The sequence below is a fragment of the Crocuta crocuta genome, unplaced genomic scaffold (genome assembly GCF_008692635.1).
Source record: "Crocuta crocuta isolate KB4526 unplaced genomic scaffold, BGI_CrCroc_1.0 scaffold89, whole genome shotgun sequence".
Classification (NCBI taxonomy): Eukaryota; Metazoa; Chordata; class Mammalia; order Carnivora; family Hyaenidae; genus Crocuta; species Crocuta crocuta.
Window position 1 is genome coordinate 4,850,117 of NW_027551559.1, and position 21,211 is coordinate 4,871,327.

At 45.3% G+C, this 21,211-nt stretch overlaps 1 protein-coding gene across 1 annotated transcript in view; it reads left to right on the forward strand.

Annotated features, from left to right (window-relative positions):
- SEMA5A (semaphorin 5A) overlaps positions 1-21,211 on the forward strand; it is a 368,380-nt gene that overhangs the window by 295,059 nt on the left and 52,110 nt on the right. The window contains exons 14-15 of the mRNA XM_077749424.1: positions 1,005-1,148; positions 11,069-11,216. Coding sequence (XP_077605550.1) covers positions 1,005-1,148; positions 11,069-11,216 — 292 coding nt within the window. The remainder of the gene's footprint in view (positions 1-1,004; positions 1,149-11,068; positions 11,217-21,211) is intronic.

The following is a 21,211-nucleotide window of genomic DNA, read 5'->3' on the forward strand; positions in this document are numbered from 1 at the left end:
ATCATATGTAATAACATAAATATAATTATGTGCAATTTTCACGCCTTATTTATACTCTATATCTTTTGCAAATTGTAAGAAAATAGCCAAGAATCTGAATTTAAAGTACCCTTCCTTCATGATTTAAAAAAAAAAACCTTTATTTTGAAAGAGAGAGAGAGAGAGAGAGTCTGTGTGTGTGTGTCTGTGTGTGTCTGTGTGTGTGTGTGTCTGTGTGTGTGTGTGCAAGCAGGGGAGGGGCAGAGCAAGAGAGAGAGAGAGAGAGAGAGAGAGAGAGAATCCCAAACAGGCTCCATGCACCATCAGTGCAGATCTCAACATGGGGCTCGATGTCATGAAGGGTGAGATGATGACCTGAACTGAAATCAAGAGTCAGACGCTTAACCAGCTGAGCCACTCAGATGCTCCTGGCTTCCTTCATTTTGAATAAAGTTAGTTTTAAAGCGTTGGATATTACAGGGTTCTTTATCAATATGAATGCTATCAAGAAAATTGCTGATTTTCACTGATATTAATAGATTTTAAAAGTAAGCGTTATAGGTAGTTTTAGATGATATTTAGTTCAAATGTGCCCTTTTTATAGATTACAAATTACATAGTATAAGTCAAATAAGTATAAACCCTAGAAGTTCAGGAGTTCATCCCTAATTGCTTTTTAATAAAATAAACTGATTTTTCATTAGTTTAACATCTTCCTAACTAAAGCTTATTAGTAGTTTCTAATATAGCCCATTTTAAATTATTTATCGCACACCTGAAGCTTCACTTTCAAGAAAAAACCTTGACTCTGAGATCAGATACCAAGGAGAAGGTCCCCCCGGGGCCGGGATTTCCAGGGACACGGCCCATCCGGTTGGGTCCTGCGTCTCCTGCTTTCCCCAACCAGCTGCACCCCAACAGTCCACGGTGGGGTGGGGGGGACACCGGAAGTTAGCTGGAGGCGGGCGCACCCAGGGATGGACTCTGCCAGTCCGGCCCGGTGACCCGACTGCTTCTCTCCCCAGGAACGGAGGCTGGACCCCCTGGACCCCGTGGTCTCCGTGCAGCACGAGCTGTGGGATCGGCTTCCAGGTGCGCCAGCGGTCGTGCAGCAACCCCACCCCCCGGCACGGGGGCCGCGTGTGCGTGGGGCAGAACCGCGAGGAGAGGTAGGCCCCCCCGCCGCGCCGCCCTCAGCTTCCTCTCGTTCCAGTGCGGCCGCCCCCCGCGGTCGGGGACGGGGCCCAGCTTGTGCGCGCATCCCTTTCTGTTGAGCCCCATCGCCCTGTTCTCCTGACATCGTTTAATTTTGCTCAAAGCCTCGTGTTGACAGCCTCACTACCACCCGCGGGCCTGCCCAGGTGACTGGCTGAGCAGCCCCCAAGGGAGCGGGGGTGCAGGGACAGCGGGCCCCTCCGGGCTGGGCTTCCTGGGGACCCAGAAAGAGTCTGCTGGGGAAAATCTGCTCTTAGCATTCAGCTTGACCCAGTCTCAAAACTGGGAGGACCTAAGGCGGCCAGGGTCCAGACGTCAGGGATCAGATGAAGCAGAGTTTTGCCCAGAACTAAATCAAGCATCTGGAGCTGGCTGAGGGTGTATTCAGGACCTGGGTACACCTCCTTTCTTCACCCATCCCCTCCGGGGGCCTGGGGGGCCTACAGGGTAGCCCGGAGCCGCATCCTTTTCCAGGCTGGACTCTAAGCCTTCAGCTCCTCCGGGAGCTTTCATACAACCAAACATTTGGCTTTGGCTTCATAAGATCTACAGTCGGGATGGTTGGCTCTTTCTTGCATATTTAAAGTACATTCTAGTTCATGACTGTTGGGAGGAAATCCAAGCAGGTGAATTTCATGTCACTCGGGATTCTTACTCTGCCACACTCTCCTAAGTGTATTGCACTGACCCCTGAGGAACAAAATGGCTTTCCATACCTTTTAATTAAAATGTAGCAAGGATAGTATCTGGCGAGATGGGTTCACTGTGAGCCTCTTATAAAAATGCTGCATGCAGTTATTTGCTATGTGATCAATATTTATACAGACAAAACCAACAGGTTTACTGCACAGATAGGTCCCTGCGAGGTATTTATTACAACCTCAAAACAACCCAGGAGAATCGTTCCTTTCTGTCTTCATTGTGTGCCGACATTACCAATTAAGATTTCATCCCTTCTGACCCTGAGGAAGATGAACGACGATCTTTACAAAGCGAGGCTGGTTGTTTCTGAAGTAGTCCCGAAACAGTCTTATACAAGTCTACCATTGCCCATCCAACACCAGTCGGGACGTGGAAAGACCGATTATGGGCAAATTGTCTCCCTGCCTTTTCTAACCTTGTAAGATTTGACATTGGTTGGAAAGTCTTAAAATGCTGTACACTGTCCCATAATATAGCCCTTCCAGGCAAAGTCACCTTTATCAGTGAGAAGCTGCCCCCAAATTATAGCACCCCTGCAAATCTTGCTCTTGTTGGGACCTTTCCAAGGCTGAGCACACAGGAAGGAAGGTGTTATCTAACTCTGTGGCTACTATGTATGCGCATTCTGTATGCACTTAGTGATTGTTTGTAAAGCCACGTTTCCAGGGAAGACTGTGTTTAGGGGACTCATACTAAAAATGTTCCCTTTTGCAGGAAATAAAAAAAAACCCTGCTCATTTGGGCAAGAAAAATATTTGGTTAATGGAGGATTATTTGAATTTGCAGAGTGAGTGTGTAGATGGTGAAAACAGGGACTCGCTAAAATTGAAGCTTCCCTATTGAACAGCCCTTCTTAGGGGATAATCAAGCCATCAAGAGGCTAATAGATTCTAGAAAAACCAGTACATAATGTCTGGTTTTTTTGGTTTTCACAAGCAAACAGCTCTGAGAGTTTTTGTTGTTGTTGTGTTATGTGCGAGGTCTCTCCACTTGTGTGGTATGAAAGAACGCCATCCTTTATACATATTTGAGAACTAAACTCAAAACTCAGAGAGACTCCGGTCTCCCTGGGAAGGCACATGACTAGGCGTGCACAGGGGAATACCATTGCACCCTGCTGCTCTAGCGCCATTGACCCCAAGGAACTGCCGAGTGGCCACAAGTGAATAAATTGATTCCCCCAGAAAAGTCCCTAAGTTAAGACCGGGATCAGAGTTAATGACTTCATTGGATCAGAATGTCTAGGATGTGGAGTGATTCAATGGGTGCTTTATGACAACATAAATCTCAGAAATATTCACATCATTTTTTCCAAAGTACTGGATAAAGAAAATAACCTACCTTATCTTTTACACACACTGTAGAAGGTATGGAGACTGTTTTTCTTTTCTAAAATTTCCTGGAAAATGATGTTCTTGAGTCCCAAGAACCAAGAGGAAGCACGAACAAGGATGGATCAGTGGGCCTCAGTGTAAACACTATCACAATGCAGGTGTCATTTTCTGTATTAGGTTCCTCTTCCTGTGTAACCATAGTTCCAAAAACTGAGGGTGGCTTAAAGCAACACAGATTTATTATTTCGCAGTCTTACTGGGTCAGGAGTTTCAGTGTGACTTACCTGGGTTTCCCTGCTCAGCCTGAGCTGCGGTCTCATCCGGGTACTGACCGGGGAAAGAGCCACTTATAAGATTGGTTGTCAGCGTGTGGCCCTGTGCGGATGGTCAAATTGAGAACGTGTTCCTGCCAAACGAGCTTTCCCAGCACCATCGCTGCCTTCCTCAAATCTAGCAAGGAAGAAAGTTTCCTGGCAGGATGAGCAGGATAGTTTTACCCAGTGCGGTTGCAAAGTGACTGCCATCGCCTTGCCATATCCTACTGGTGAAGAAGTAAGTCACAGGTCCTATCTACACTCAACAGGGGACATTACCTGGGCCATGAATTCTGGGAGGCAAGGATCATCGGGGTCACCTTGGAGTCTCTGCCACAGCCAGTTTAATTGGTCCCTCAGTCATTCACAGCCCTTCCATATGCAAAATGTATTTCACCCATTACCAAGGTCCCCAAAAGTTTTATACCATTAAATCATACCCAAAGATTCCAGAACCTTATCGTTTAAGTGAGGCTCAAATATGAATGAGGTGTCCTGGGTGTTGTTCCTCTAAAATCAGAGACAAGACATCCGATATGTGATGGGGGAACAGGTGAAAGGTAGCAACTACAGACATTACTGTTCAAAAGGGAGGAAAACGGAAAGTCTAGAGCTATCACTGCTCCACAGAAATTCTGAAATCTGGCCAGACAAGGGTTGGGAGTTGCTCGATTAGGTTTCAAGGCCCTTGCATAATTCTGCACGGCTCTTGGCTCTGCCTTCTGGGCTCTCATCACTGCCTCCTGAATCATCTTTTCTTTTTCACAAAAATTAGCATGTACTTGCGGCTGGGTAGTTTGACCAACCTGTTTTCTGCCAGTAGAATTCTGGATTCCCGTGGTCGCACTTCATTTGTACTTTCTCTGTACATTTCAGGGCAAGCTGGTATTTCTGCAGAAATAGCCCTTACGGGCCTTCTGTGGAATTCCTTGAGGTTGACTCTTGTAAAACATCTGCACCCACAGATCTTTTTGAGGTAGCCCTTCTCTAGCTGGGGATCTTCCTGAGGGCTGAGGGCCACACCCCGTGGCCTGCTGGTAATTGAGACCATCTGGGAGGCACCCCCTCGCTCCGACCTCCTCAGAGCACCCTGCGTGTAACCAAAACCACTCTGATCCCTTGGCCTTTCTGAGGTTTTACCAGACGGTTGTACCATCACATCTGCAGATTTTTACTCTCTGTCTACCACTCCTCAGTGCTCAGAAGCGCCTTCTTAATTTTAGCATCACCATCAGGAGAGACTCAAATTTCCAGTTAATTCTGTCCTGGTCCCTCTTGTTTGTTATTCCTTCCCTCATTTTTTTTCCTTTCATTCCTACATTTTACCATAAGCCACAAGAAGAAACCAGGCAGCACCTCCCCACCCCCCCCGACACTTTGCCTGGAAATTGACTTGTCTGAATAACTCACTTCACACTGACCTGTTCCACTTTCCAGAGAAACCACAGCAACAGCCTGGGAAGCTCTCCCCTCTGCCTCACAAGGTCCTCCCTTCCCTCAGTTTCTAATCACGGGCTCTTATTTTCCTTCCAAATTTGGTTGTGGTTAAATATATTTAAATGCAATTTGCCATTTGGCCCTTTTTAACGTGTTCGATTCAGTGACATTAATTGCATTTACTATAATGCATAACTATAACACTATTTCCAGAACTTTTTTGTCATGCTAGTACTGTAACCATTAAGCGGTGATTCCCCATTTTCCCCTCCTCTCAAGCCCCCAGTAATCTCTAATCTATGTTCTTTCTCTGTGAATGTGCCTCTTTGAGATAGTTCGTGTAAGTGGACTACTACCATGTGTGCATTCTTGTGTCTGGCTAATTTCACTCAGCATCATGTTTTCAAGGTTTCTGGCATCCCGTACCATGTGTCAGAGCTCCATTCCCCTCGGCAAGCTCCATAATACTTGACCATACGACTGTATCATACTGTGTTTATTTCTTTACCCATCAATTACCAAGTGGCTTATTTCTACCTTTTGGCTACTGCAAATAATGCCGCAGTGAACACTAGCGTATGGGTATCTGTTCAAATCTGCTTCCGTTCTTTCATGTATAACCTAAAAGTGGAGTTTTGGGGTCATATGGCAGTTTTGTTCAGTTTTTTTTTTTTTTTAATTTTTTTAATGTTTATTTCTAGCAGAGAGAGAGAGACAGCGTGAGCAGGGGAGGGTCAGAGAGAGAGGGAGTCACAGACTTTGAAACAGGCTCCAGGCTCTGAGCTGGCAGTCAGCACAGAGCCCGACGCGGGGCTCGAACCCACGAACCGTGAGATCATGACCTAAGCGAAAGTCGGACGCTTAACCGACTAAGCCACCCAGGCGCCCCGTGTTGTTCAGTTTTTTGAAGAGCTGTTTTCCGCAGTGGCCATACCTCGTACATCCCTGCCAGTTTCTGGCGAAAAGGTGCGAGGGCTCCAGTTTCTCCACACCATTGCCGGCACTCATTACGTTCGTTCTTTCTTACTTTTTCTTTTGTGATGGCCATCCTGATAGGTATAAAGTAATTATCTCATTGTACTTTTGATTCACATTTCCCCAAGGACTAATGACGTTGACCATCTCCTCCTGTGCTTATTGGCCATTTGTCTACCCTTTTTGAAATGTCTGGTCAAGTCCTTTGCGTGTTTGCTAATTGGGTTGGCTTTGTTGCTATGTTTTCATTCTCTGTCCTGTTTTCCTTCTAAAGCCTCTCTAGCAGCATCCTCAGAGTCTCTCTACATGTTCTTAAAATTTTCCTTGCTTCTACTCGTTCCCTGGTCTCAAAGCCATGTTCATGGTTTCAGGTGTTTTCTACAATAGCACTGCCTGTCTGGGTATGAAAATCTGTGTAGGGCTCTTTACATAACAATGTTAGCACTCACTCAGCCCCTGAAGCACTCTGTGCTTATTGTCTCACCATTTCTGGGTTTGTAGCCTGGACACTGTTGATGTGGGTCCTTCGCTTTAGGATCTCACGAGGCTGCAACATGGCGTGGACCATAGCTGTGGTCTCATCTGAGGTTTGACTGGAGAAGGTGTGCTTCCCAAATCCCATGGTTGTTGGCAACATTCAGTCCCTTGGATGCTGTCAGCTGAGGCTGTGAGCCAGGAGCTCCCCGAATCCCTAGCCACGTAAGCCATTCAATACTGACCACTTAATTCCTCAAAGCATGGTGGGTGAGTTTTCTTGAAAAAGGGACATTGAAGTCTTATGTCACTAAGTCACAGAAGTGATATACTGTCATTTTTGCCATATTCTGTTAGGAGCCAGTCACAGGTCCCAGCCCAGCCTACACACACACACACACACACACACACACACACACACATACACACGCACACACAAACACACACAAGCTTATGAAAAGATCACACAAGCTGTGATTCCCAGGAGGTAGGACCATGGGGACCACATAATAGTCTCCCCACCACATTATCAAAATGAAGAATCCCAGGAACCAATGGGAGCATATTATAAGATTTTTATTTTTTGATTATCTTTTTCTCATAAGATTTTTAATCATATTTGTCTTTGTCTCCGTGGGTTTGCTTAGTCCTATGGTGAGCCAAAGTACTGTTCCTTTGCAAGTCATTCCTCTCCTGTAGTGTGTTCTCTTGGCTCTCTCCTGGTGTAAAAATTAATATTATGGGGGGGCCCAATGTATGTGTAGTTTCTCTCATGCCAAGAGATTTGAGTATTCCAGTATGGCCCAGTGAAGAGATGGTCACTTAGAGCAAGGCAAGGAGAACATGGTTCTGATAGGGTTCTGACTGGTTCAGGCTGTCACAGGTTGCAGTGAGAAACTAGCACAGACCAAACCAGAACAGAATGCACTTGTAGCATGAAGAAATACGACAAGAAACAATACAGTGCTGAGAATCTAGTCTATGTGGGGCTATGAAAAGCAATTCTTTTCACGGAGACTAGGTCTGTGGAAAAATTGATAATTTACATAGAAATATTGCTGGCTTATTAATTCAATTTTAAATGCAAAATGAAAATGAACAGTCATGGGCAAAATTAAAATCTTAATTTTTAATGCATCATGAAATGTACCTGTGACTTTCAATGCTTTCAGATACTGGAAATCCAGGGGAGCCAGTAAAACTCCAAAAGCGTCTGGCTATTATTTGGCAAAAGCTAGCTGTGTGTAGAGGACTAGAGAAATTAGGAACCACTGGCTGGTCCATTGTGTAGATATTTTATCCATAAATTAATAAACATGTTTGAACAAGCAGAGTCCCATCGAAGTAACTAACTTCTGATCCCCATTGTTGTTTGTGAACAGGAAAGACACTGGAAACCCAGTGAGTGGTTTAACAAGAGTCATTTCTGTCTGGAGCACATGTTAGTTGGGGTGGGCATCAGATCCCCCTCCCCTCAAGGGGGTCAGAGAGACCCTACTTCCTTGAAGTTGCAGAGAATCCAGCACTTGGGGCTTGTAAGGGCTTTCCCTCTGAGGAGATTCCCTTCAGGTGGATTTGTGAGTGAAAACCCAGACATAAAGGGACAAAGCTGGCTAGCTTAGCAATTTCCATTTCCCTTTTGATCCCCCTTGCAGAGGGTGACATAGTCACGTATCCTGGTATAGCTATTTCCTCAGGACTGCCATAATGAGAAAGAGAGAAAAATGGAAGGCACATGTTAGACAACTTTAAAATCCAGCCAAATATAGCACATGTTGACACTGGTCAGAATTTCTGTGCTACATGGAGTTTTCCAGCTCTCCTGCAGTAGATCTTCAGCTCCATTGACGAGCTGCATGTTTTCAGATGTGGCCTGCTCTAGGCCAATATGAGGAAGTATTTGTGTGCTCTGATGTATTTTGCTAGGGGGAGATGGTAGCTCCCTTGCTGTGCTTTTTATTAAAAGTCAGGTGTTTTATAAGCATATTTAGCATGACTTTCTTTTGCTCTCCCTATTCTTTTATTGCTTGTTTTATATTTGAAAGCTAAAATGGGGGTAAGGAGCCCAGGGAGTCCATACCTTTTAAATGCTGGTGAATTGGCTTGGAAACGGGAGGTGGAATTCTACTTCTCAATCTATGCACGGTGAGAGATGGTACCCGTGGCTATTTTGAATCAAATGCAGGGAGTTCTGATGTTCTGAGTTTTCCTTTCTTCCAAATGTGTTCTTGAATGGCTCCCCACTCTTGGAACATTCCATGTACCAACACGTATGTTAATAATCACTGAGTAGCCAGGATGTTCTACTTACTGTAAGTCTGCGTGTTGGCACATGCTTCTTAAGGTCAAATTTTTTCAGCCCATTGTATCCTCGATTTTGTTTTGGCTCTTCTACCTAGAGGTCACGCTCTCTTACTTAGAAGATTCCTTTCCTTTCTCCCCTACACACAAGAGTGTCCATGACTTTGGAAGAGGGAAACCTAATGAACATTGAAAAGATGAGAAGAGTGGGGACTATTCAGTTCCATTGACTACTATTCTGTGTGAACCTTTAGAGAAAATAAAGCTTGTGCCTTATTAGTTCTTGCTTCCAGAGGCTTCTCCTGCCGTGACATATCAGCTTTCTCTGGCCCGAAGCATGCCTCCCATGTTCCCCCAAATGAGAGGCTGACACGTGACTGTACTGTTTGTCTGTTTGTTGTTCTCTGCACTCACACAGCTGCCACATCTTCACCCCACTACACCAAGCCCAAGTGTGCTCCTTCCCTTTCTGTTTCCACCGCCATCTTGCTTGTCCAGCTTGGAGCACCTCTCCCTTGCGTTGTTGCAATCCAGACTCTCCTGGTTGGCATTTGCTCCTCCTGCTCTTCCTGGTGGGCTGTGTGGAGCTGGGACCTCACACTCATGCATGGAGAGCTCCTTAAATCTCAGGGAGCCCCAGGCCACCAATGGGATGAGACACCAACCCCCGGAGACCAGTCTTCACCCCCTAACTCTGACGGTGCTGTTTTGTCTCGCAAGCTCTGTGGAACTTTTCTGATTCCTTGTAAGTAAGTTTCAGATTCTTCCTCCCCACCCGTGAAGGTAGGTGCTGCCTCTTCCTGTCACCTTCTTCTGTTGTCTTCTCCCCAGTAACGTTTCTTACTTAACTCTTCCATTTCGATATTCCCTTCTTTCCCAGGATGCCGGCCATTGCTCACTTTGCCTCCTGTGGACTCCCATCAGCTTGGCCCGGCTTTTACCTTTCATCTGTACCTGCTTCTGACACCTTTACAGTCTCCATAGAGCTCTCCTGGTTTGGTGGAAAACCAGTTGAATATTGTCAGCATTTGCTGTCAGGAAGCTACACTGCCCAAATGACTCTTCCTGGTTTCTGGAAACCAGCTACAATCTGTCCTTATTTTCTGTTCATGAAGATAGTATTTTCTGCTGTGGCCTTGTGTCCATTTCCCTGTATTCATCCTAGGTTGTAAACACCTGTCCCATGGAAACGCTCTTTGTAATGCCCCCTGCATAGTGTCCTGAAGGATTAAGCATTTATTAATAATGATGGCATCACAGGTGACTGTCTAGGCCTCTCAGGTAGGAGTCTATGCCTTGTGTGTGAATCCAGATGGGGCGCAGAGAGGGAGATCAGAAAAGTGCTTGCAGGCTACAGTCCTCTAGAAGCTAAATTTCTGCGCAGTAGATGGAGTACTGAATTTAAAGTGTCTTTTAAATTTAAAAGAGTCTTTTAAATTGCCAAATGCGTGTGTCACAAGTTTGACTATGTTTAAAGTAGTCCCTTCCTCCCTGGAGGCTGTAAGCGGTAGAATGCCAGGCCATTTCCTTCTTGTTTTTCATTTGTTCATTTTCTCGCCCTCACGTTGCTTCATTTCACTTGTATTATTAAGGATTGAGGAGAAATTTGACTCATCTAAGGCTAGAGAAGGCCTTGTGTCGTTGGCTAATAATTGACAACATGAACATATATGTGAAGTATGGAATATATAAACGGGATTGGTATTTGTAAATAGGAATTAAATTATTATGGGATAACTCGTGGTTTTTTCCAGTAAGGTGGTCTGAAGTCATTTTGATAGTCTACAAATAAATTTAAAGATACAATGACCTAAGTCGTATAGGGCATGAAGCTTCATACTAAACTTAGGCTCTCACTTTCTTTTAACTTATATTAATAGGATTATGAGCCCTATTTGATTCCAGAATGAGAACTGAATTTTACATACACTGTTGCTGACTTTGTATCCGTAGCCTACTTTATCTTTCAGTATTTTGTGTAGAAGATAAATGCCCTACCCAGATATTTTCTATCTGTTCTCATTTTTTGGGTGTCTATTTGAAGGGTTTTGTTTTGTTTGTTTCTCCTTCATTGGCTGCCCAGGAAGGTCCATCCTGCGTTGTGAGTTTAGCATCTTCTTCATTGTCTCCCGTGCATCCCATTGTCTGTGCGTGCACAGCATGGCCAGCACCACATCTGCCCCCTTGACTGCACAACCACTCCGCACACAAACGCCCCCACCCCGACGCGGAGCATGCCCATGTTCCACATCCCGGCGCAGGGACGGACACTGGAAAGACCTGTGGCTTCAGGTTGTGCTGAACGGTTTCCTTTCCCTCCTGGTTTGCCCACCACAGGTACTGCAATGAGCATTTGCTGTGTCCCCCGCACATGTTCTGGACAGGCTGGGGTCCTTGGGAGCGGTGCACGGCCCAGTGCGGGGGCGGCATTCAAGCTCGCCGCAGGACCTGCGAGAACGGACCTGACTGCGCCGGCTGTAACGTGGTGAGTACGGTCCCCCTCGTTCCCGGCCCCCGACGTAGAGCCGGGAGTCCAGAGCCAGCACGCACTAGTGCTCTGCACACGTGCGATACACTGCAAACATCAGGTGTTCTGCAAACTACATGCTCTGCAAACACGACATGCTCGGCCACTAGATGCTCTGCATGTACTCAGGGCTGTGAATGATGTTAAGTTTCTCTGGTTAAGGAGAATGTTTGGAGGAAATACTGGAAATTCACAGTAGCTGGGAGGCTTCCTGAATTAGAGATTCACTTATGGAACGAATCGCCCTAGGGGTTTCTCAGTTCTGATTTCTGAGCTGTGACAAAAGCTTTCGTTTGCTTAACTCTGGCCCCTAGATTTGGTTGGAGACAGTGGCATAAGGACCCCACACCAACGTCTCAAATGCAGGATGAACCTGAGACCCTCTGCGGGTGGGGAAGCTTCGTGCAGCTGTTGTCAGAGCCCAGTGGGGCCAATTCAGGGGGAATAAAAGACAACTTACGGTTCTGATTTTCCTCTGCCTTAGGCCATAATTCCTTTAACGCTCTAAATTCTCAAAATCCCACCCGTGCAGGCACCTTTCCCAAGGCCCGCTGTCGCTCCTCTTGGGGCATCTGTGGGAATGACTGAGTGCTCAGTACCTCCGGCCTCCGCCCCATCCGCCCTCCCCCAGCGCCAGTACCACAGAGCTTATGCGGCAGGGGGTTTCAGGGTGGGGGTTGTCCTGGAGGAGAAGTTCAGCACCAGAAGCTCTGGTTTGGCTCATCTTTCCCGTTATTCTTTGCATTGCTTTCCTAACCTTGGTTCATGAGGCCTAGCAACGTCATTTTGTGCTGCAGTACATGTTCTGTGACATGCAGAAGCCACACGCCGCAGGCGGCCTTGGGGAGTTCCCGGGGAGGAAGAGGGTAGGAGCAGCTGGCCAGCTATGCCCAAACCAGAGAGGGTCCTGCTTCTGGGATTTGCAGTGAGATGCCTTCCTCTTCACACCGGCAAATACTGCAGTCACTTTGATAGAAGCTGTTACTGATTATAGAAGCACATCTTTGCCGGTTGGCTTGAATTCCGTATTGGCCAGGAAGGATCCTAGTGCCAGTTTAGAATGATACATTTATTGATATTTCAGATGCTGAAAGTTAAAATTATGTATTAAAATGTCAAAGGTAAACCTGTGAACACTCACAGAGTGCACCACTGCCCCAAATAAATTCAGGGCCCAGTGATCATGGACAAAGCTTAGAAAGGCACATAGCAAGGTCTGTCTCACCAGCTGGCAGACCACAGGGATGGATGGCCTGGAGTCAATCTTGCCCTTTACATTCCAGAACTTTACCAGGGGCTCGGTAAACATTTCACATCATTTACTTTCTTATTGCAAATTGACTTCAATACTCACAGTTATAAAGAGTTTAAGCAGGATACCTGGGTGGCTCAGTTGGTTGAGCGTCTGACTTTGGCTCAGGTCATGATTTCAACGGCTCATGAGTTCAAGCCCCATGTTGGGCTCTGTGCTGACAGCTCAGAGCCTGGAGCCTGCTTCGGATTCTGTGTCTCCCTCTCTCTCTGCCCCTCCCCCACTCACTCTTTCTCTCTCTCTCTCTCTCAAAAAATAAATAAACATTTAAAAAATTATAAAGAGTTTAAGGAAAGAAAGAATTATATTAAGGAAACTGTACCAAGCTTCCTGTATAGTCACTGGAATGTGTGTGTGTGTGTGTGTGATACCTCTGATTATAAATGTAAAAACTGAATGTCTTCCTAAAGCATTCATGTGTTTATTGCTTTGTGTCCAGACTTAAAGAATTATGGTTTATGAGACAAATATAACATCTGTGTTAAAATCCAGAAAAATGCCACGTGTGTCTCCAATGAGACTAATGTCAGTTCTTACGTGTTTTTAGTTTTGAGGTATTTTTGTTGTTTGTGTTTCCTTCGTGGCTGTGTCCTTCCAGGAAAGCATCATTGCGGCACAGTGAAACAACCGTCTCTTTTATGATAGAAGCACAATGTTTATTTTTCTTCTCGTGTGGCTTTTCCCACTTATCCAGTTCTCGTTGCTTCGAAGGCAGGGATGCCAGCCTATGCCAACTGAGAAACATAGGCGGGATGGCGGAGGGCTTCGTTTTGTTGGATTGTTTAGAAAATGCATCCCATCAGTGAAATCCCGAAGACGTTTGTTTGAAAGTGATCGTCACTTAAAGTAACACGTTCATCTTATTCTTGGTACCCTTTATAAAGCTTGAGCCGCAGAGTATGTTCATTTTTTCATGGTGGTCTTTTCTAGAATAATAGCAGTTGCGCACAGGTATCATTTTCTTTTTTATAGTTTATTTATTTATTATGTGAGAGAGAGAGAGAATGGGGGAGGGGCAGAGAGAGAGGAAGAGAGAGAATCCCAAGCAGGCTCCATGCTGACAACAAGGAACCCAACATGGGACTCGATCCCACAAACTGTGAGATCATGAGCTGAAATCAAGAGTCAGGCACTCAACAGTCTGAGCGACCCAGGCGCCCTGGTAACATTTTGATTTTGGAGCTAAGAAGTTGATTATCTGCTTGCCAGTATCTAGCTGGATGATGGGTCAGGTGACATTTCTGAATCTCGGTCTCCATCTGCAAGAAGGGGACAACATTGCCTCCCCCCAGGGCCACTGTATCAAAGTCAGTGATGCCCTGGGAGGTTCTGGTAGACATCTCACCTAGATCCCTTCACTGAGAACTCTCCTCACTCTCATTTCTGTATTGTGATTCCTGGACTCCTGCTGTCCTACCCAAAGCAAGCTTACTAGAAATGAAAGTCTGCTAATGAAATGTTATTTACACAATAAAAGACAAGTCTGTGGAAATTTGCAGATCTTGAGTTTCCTGAGTCCTATAGCAGTTTATAGAAAAAGAGTTGATTTCAAGTTCAAGTAGGAAAAAGGTATAAAAGACCTGAATCTTTTCTTGCTCCATCATGTTAAATTGACATATTATGAAAAGATTGCCCAAGTGTCACTTGTGCAGTTCATATGTTCTTGCCTTTGAAGAAATGTCCAAACCTTTATTTAAATCCCAATAAGAAGTGTACTTCAGACAGTCCAGGGCCCTCTTTGACAGCTATTAGCTTTTTCCTTGAAACCCTGCTCTTAAAATTCCAAATGTTGACATTTCTTCAAGATCTTGGTTTCAGTTCTTTCGGATAAACTTGCAGAAGTGGGTTTGCTGGACCAAATGGTGGCTCCACTTCTAACTTGTTGAGGGACCTCCGTTCTCTTTTCTGTAGCAGCTGCACCGATTTGCACTCCGCCACAGGGGTTGCTATCCTTCTACATCCCAAGGAATTGAAATCAGGATCTTGAAGAGATCCGTGCACTCAGTGCATGACTATTCCCCATAGCCAAGTGTGGAAACAGTGCAAACATCCGTTGACAGATGAGTGGATTAAAGAAAATGTTCATATGATAGAACGCTGCCCAGCCTTTTAGAAGGAAGAAATTACACAGTATGTGAAACACGGACGAATCTTGAGGACATCATGCTATGTGAACTTGGGCAGTCACGGGAAGAAACGTACTGCATGGTTACACTTACATGAGGTCTCCAAAATAATCAAATTCATAGAATCAGAGAGCAGAATGGTGGTGGAATCAAGAAGCTGCCCAGGGGCTGGGGGGAGAGGGAAACGGGGTATTCCTCATCAGCATAAAGTTTCAGTTAACCGAGATGAGCACATTCTAGAGGCCTGCTGTACACATTGTTCCCACAGGAGTGAACACTTAGAACTTGGAGGGTAGACTATGTTCAGCATTCACAACCAAGTAAAATAGAATGAAATAATTAAAAAAATAAGATTCAGGGCAAAAATTTTCAAATGTTGGTGGCTCGGTGGCTGTCAAGCCTTGGGTGGTTGGGGAGCTGATTGACAGGCAGGGAGTGGACACCTGCGTTGGGTGTAGCCACTTAACTGTGTGAATTGAGGCCCACACTGTCTTCCTCTGTGCAGTTGATGTGAGGTAGGCATGGTTCTTGAGTTCAAATTCATGTCTCAGTCCCTCCCCACCACTCTCAAAAGTAAATAAATAGGGGCGCCTGGGTGGCTTAGTCGGTTAAGCGCCGACTTTCGCTTAGGTCATGATCTCGTGGTTCGTGGGTTCGGGCCCTGCATTGGGCTCTGTGCTGACTGCCAGCTCGGAGCCTGGAGCCTGTTTCAGTCTGTGACTCCCTCTCTCTCTGACCCTCCCCTGCTCATGCTGTCTCTCTCTCTCTCCTAGAAATAAATAAAAAAAATATTTTTAAAAAAAGTAAATAAATAAACATTAAAAAAAAAAATAGAAGCACCTGGGTGGCTCTATCAGTTGAGCATCTGACTTCAGCTCAGGTCATGGTCTCACAGTTTGTGAGTTCAAGCCCCATGTCAGGCTCTGGGCCGACAACTCACAGCCTGGATCCTGCTTCCGATTTTGTGTCTCCCTCTCTCTCTGCCCCTCCCATACTCCTGCTCTGTCTATCTCTCTCTCTCAAAAATAAATAAAACATTTAAAAAATTTCTTTAAAGAGTCAGACACTTAATAGACTGAGCCACCCAGGCTCCCCCAGAATGTTATTATTTTATATTAATTGTATCTGGCATGGCTGTCTTTTATTTCTAAACTGTTTTGATACTATCTAGTAACCATAATGATAGTTATTACAGCAAGTCTTACAAATTTTAACTTACCAGCTAACATCAAATGAATTATTGAGATGAAGCTGTAATTAAACATACTGGAGTTATTATTTAGGCATGTTATTCTCGACTGAGATCTAGTAAAGCACTCGCAGTAACCCTGGATGCTGGTGCAAAGGAAGAAGGAGAAACAGTGATATTTATTGCATAGCTGCTGACAGTCAGGTACTAGTTCTGTGACGACAGCCCTGTGGATGTGACTTTACTGTACTCACATTTATGGGTGAGGGACGTGAGACTGCACAGGTAAGGGACCTTCCCGAGGGTACTGAGCCTATCTACAGAGAGGCAGGGACCCCAGGAGAAATTGTCACCTTTATGGGGGCTTCTCCCATCCCACCGGTGAGAAGTAGGCTGAGGAGTGACAGTGTCTTTGGCAGTTATACGCACAGGATTTAAGCCTACATCACATCAGTGCCCTGATGATTCAGTTATAATTATTTAATTTAAAATAGTTAGCCAGACTATTTTAGAGTAGCCATTTGGGGGTTAATTATCTTTGGCCTATTTTCATTTCATTTTTAACCTTTTATTGGATAATAACTAGTAACTGTAATAATTGTTAAATCGAGTCTTCCTAAATCCTAACTTCAAGGGCACCTGGGTGACTCAGTCGGTTAAGCATCCGATTTCTGCTCAAGTCATGATCTCACAGTTCGTGGGTTCGAGCCCCACATCAGGCTCTCTGCTGTCAGCTCAGAGTCTGGAAGCTGCTTTGGATTCTGTGTCTCCCTCTCTCTCTGTCCCTCCTTGCTTGTGTTCTCTCTAAAATGAATAAATAAACATTAAAAAATATTCTAACTTCATAATGTCAGCTGAAGTACTGAAATGACAGTATGAGCAAGCATAGCTGAGTTATTGTTTAGGTGTGTTGTGATTCAGGTGTAACATCCTATGTTACATCATAAAATAAGAACTTTTATTGAGGGCCTACTGCATGCCGTAAACTACACTAAGAGCAATTAAAATGTACTATGTATATTCTTCTGGTATTCTTGTGGGCCAGTTTTCATTATTACCTAACTTGGAGGTGGGTAACTCAACTTGAGAAAGACAAATGAACTTGACCAATAACACGTGTCTTTTGAGTGCCTGGACAAGTATTTTGAGAACGGGCTCACTAGCACACACAGAACATAATGACAGCACTCCGTGCGCCTAATTTTCTGGATGTTAGATAATAAATGATAAGATCTTATTTTTCTTTACTTTTACCTAGTACAAAGTGTATCTTAAAAGAACGGAGACCTTGTGTCCTTCTGTGTACATCTCTGTTCATCAGCTGTGATCATGTTCTCTCCCTCAACCATGAGAGCATCTGTAGGAAGATTCTGATGACCATGGACATTAACTGAAGATAACACGAGTCTTAATTCTACGTTGTGGCTGAAGACTACAACACATGAAGAAAGACATACACGGTTATGTCGTATAAATAGAATTGCTTCTCAAATTAATGTAACTCAGAATTTCCTCAAAGGTTTTAGCAGATGTGTGAAAGATTAGAGCTGAAGACGGGGTCAGATACGACAAAGATAATTCAGACGGGAACAGACTTGGTGCTGCCAGCACCGTATTTTTTACTGACATATCACACAAAGTGTAGAACAATTGACCAAAAGCTGTGATTTATGCTCTCCACAGGGAGCAGAGGGGAGCATCTCTTTCCTAGATACTAAAGAGCCGGCCTAAGGAAGACCCTGGAACGTCAGGAAGAAAGACACGGAGATCAATACGCCCCATCAAAGGGATTCTGTGAAGGTTAATCAAAGTTGATAGAACATCCTGGAAATTGTGTCAAATAATGGCACTATCGATAAATTCAGAAGCAGGTGAAACCTGGCAATTGGAAGTTTAAATAGGCTGTGATGTATGAAAATAATGGCAGTGACACCTCAGTTTTGTGTAGCATGTTGGAGTTTGAAAACCATTTTGAAAAATGTCATCTCACACTTTCCTGATTTTCCAGATGAGAACATCGGGGCCCCCCCAAAAATGGTTTATGTACCAGAAGCCCTGCTTTGGCCAAGCAAGACGCCAGTCCGGGTCTTCTTAGCTGGAAGGGTTCCATTGCTATGGCCTCCTCAGAAAATCCTGGGCCAAGAACTGTGAGATTAATTGGCAGAACCTTATCCTTCCAACCCACAAAGCTAAGTAGATTAAAAAGACTTACTAGAAAGACTCCTTTCCTCTCCTCCTAGATTAATAAAATTCTCTCTAGTGCCCTATTTATGTTTTAGAACTAAACCACCTTCACAAGAGTCAGCACCTCCTTGCAAGGGCACCTGCCCCTGTTCGAAAGGGCTGCTCGCACCTGCTCTCTGGGTATAACAGACAGGAAACACGAAGCAGAGGAAGCTAACGTGTGTGAACACACACAGGTAGTTTTAAGTTTCTTCGTGTTGGTTTGTGCTTGTTAGTCTCCTTTGGGCTCATATTTAGTGTGTCACCATTTCTGAACGGTGGTTACCTGGATTCTGCAGTGGAAGATAGGCGGAAGATACTCCGCCTATGAAGATACTCCTCCATGTTTATGAGGAGGCACCTAAGAGGTTTTCCCCTCGCTCCGTCGTTTTTGCTTGGTTTTGGCCCATGTGTGCGATATATACCCCGTGTAGGCGAGGCTGCAGGTATTTGGACGTTGTGAGTTTACACCAAGTTATGTGTGGTAAGTGGTTCCTTCACTTTGGGCCAAGACCCATTCCTTCACGTTTATTTGCTGACGCTGACTGTATCCTGAAAGCTCATCACAGGCACTGACCTCGCACCTGGGCTCCCTGCCGTGGGCTGCTTATCGAGGAGTCTGGAAGCTCTGCTGACTTCACCGAGCCTGTTGGCTCGTCTGCAGGATACCACCAGTTTTAGCTAGTTGTATCAACCAGTTTTATATACAACTCATACACGCAGTAGTTTTGCCCATTGTTTACGAAAATGCCACTTTGTAATTCTAAAAAAACCAATTTTTTACATAAAATCTAATAGGTAAAATTCAGCAAAATAGTTGATTTCAACTCAACAGAAAGCATATAGAATTTTTAAGAAGAAAAACAGTACTTTCTACCTTCATCACCCTCATTATCACAGTGATCATTTCTTCAGGCCCGGCATTGTTTGAATGACTTCTTAGTGACTTTGTCATTTATTCCTGCCAGTGAACCAGGTAGGACTATTAGAATAACCATTTTGTATGTATGGAGATATGACACAAAGGGACGGAATGGCCTAGCTCCTACGAGGAGTGGCCAGATTCCAGGCCAGGCATTCGTATTGATGACCCACATGTTCCCCCGTGACATCCTGTGGCTGTATCCGATATTTGAAAAATAATTTGAAAGGTTAAAGTTTAAAAGCAGTTTTCCTGATGTACCATAAACACCACTGTGCTTATAGAAGTCTGTTTCACCCGACTGAATTTGATAAAGTGAATAATTCGATCTAAAAGCCGAAAAGAAGCCATCAGCTATCACTTACTGAAAGCAACAGATGACCCTTGGTGGCTTCTTGAGAGTGCATCTAGTCCAGAGGGACTGGATTCTTACGGGAGGCCTAGATATCCAGATGCTTTGGGGAGGTGCACACCCCAATACCTATCCTCCAAGGCCCCTGGATGCAGTTGTGCAGGTTGGGTACTGCATAATCGTAAGGGGATGTTAAAAATCATCAAAATGTGCATAGTGCTCCTGTGGAAGGAAAGTGCAAAGCCTGGGTGCCAAATGTGGGGGACTGCAGGGCCCCCCAGCCCTGACCTGACCACATGAAAACTACAGAGTTCTTCGAAGCCTCTGAAATATATAGGAGGACTGCCACCCCTCATTCTGACGTGTGCTCTGCATCATGGAGGTAGGAGCTGAGGGGGCAAACCTGAGCTCTGTTTAAAATAGAGCTTGACCGCATAGTTTATTCTGGAGATGAACTTACAGCAACAGGTGAGATGGAGGAGGGGAGCATGGAGGGAAGAAGAAAAAAGCCATATTAGGGCTTGTCGTCAAGGTCACTGCTGTGAAGGGCAGGACAGAGTCCCTCCAGGGTAGCCGAGAAGCCTGTGGAATGACTCTCAGAAGCACCGAGCTCCCTGGGCTCCACTGAGACATGCTCCGGACTGCCCAGCCCAAGCCCAGCAGTCCCGGAGGCTGAGAAGACCCTAATGGGGAAGGAAAGTCACAGGAGGTGAGGCCCTGGCCTCCTTGGATGCTGCTGGCACACAGCCACCCACCTCCCTGCCTGCAGTTGGGATCATGGAGTGGGGGCTACGATGCGGCCCCCCCAAAGCACCCGCTACAGCTGGCTTTGTGAAACCAAATCCTGAGCACAGGGATTCCGATGCTGCTGAATTGGGGTTCAGCCCCACCTTCCAGGGTCCCATGGACTCTGGAACTTACCAGACATCAGATCGCTGTAGATGCTTATTATGGGGCGGATTGCACTTCGTTTTCCATCAGGCTTTTCTATCTAGCTCAGTGGTTCTCATCATGTGGACCAGTCCTTCCCTTGGGAAAAGCTGGTAGGGGGTCCTGGGGAAGGTCCCTGTATTCAGTCAATAAGGGCTGACTCCTTTCCTCCTCTGCAGAAGGGTGTTGGGAGGAGGTGGAAGGGAGGGCGTCAGCAGGTCAGGGCAGAGAGACTGCAGGAGTGTGGCAGAGAGGCCAAGTCGGGGGCACCAACATGCCCGTCTGCCTGGGCCCCCCTAGCTGGGGGCTGCCTGATGTGTGAGATCCAAGGCCCCCATGACTTTAGCTGGTTTGAGACAAAATCAAACTGCTGTGCTCACTCCTGCCTCTCCTCCTCCTTGGAAGGCCCTCAAATCCCAGATCCTCAAGGGGGGGGGGGAGGGAGGCTTCCTCCTTCCTGTCCTGTTTTTGGAAGAGGGTCTTAAAATCACTTCACTAATATTAAAAGGCATGCTCTTTCTTTCTTTTTTTTTTAATAGTTTATTGTCAAATTAGTTTCCACATAACACTCAGTGCTCAAAAGGCATGCTCTTTCTTGATTGCCATCTTTGCTGCAAGTGGTCTGAAATTTTCATGTGATCCACGTGAGCTCCTCAAAGGCTCAACAAATGACCTTGACCTTCTTCATGAAGAAGGTCACAGCATGAACTCTTGTATTGCACTGAGCTCATAAAATGCATTCACTTGTATTTCCAAACTGTATTTCCAAATATTCTTCTTCCGAGAAATGATTGATCTCCCTAGCTGAAACTTGGTATTCCACCTTCATTAGCATGGGAATGCAAAAAAAAAAAAAATTGCTTTCTTTTGTTATGAGAGAGCTCAGTGAAAGGCTTGCA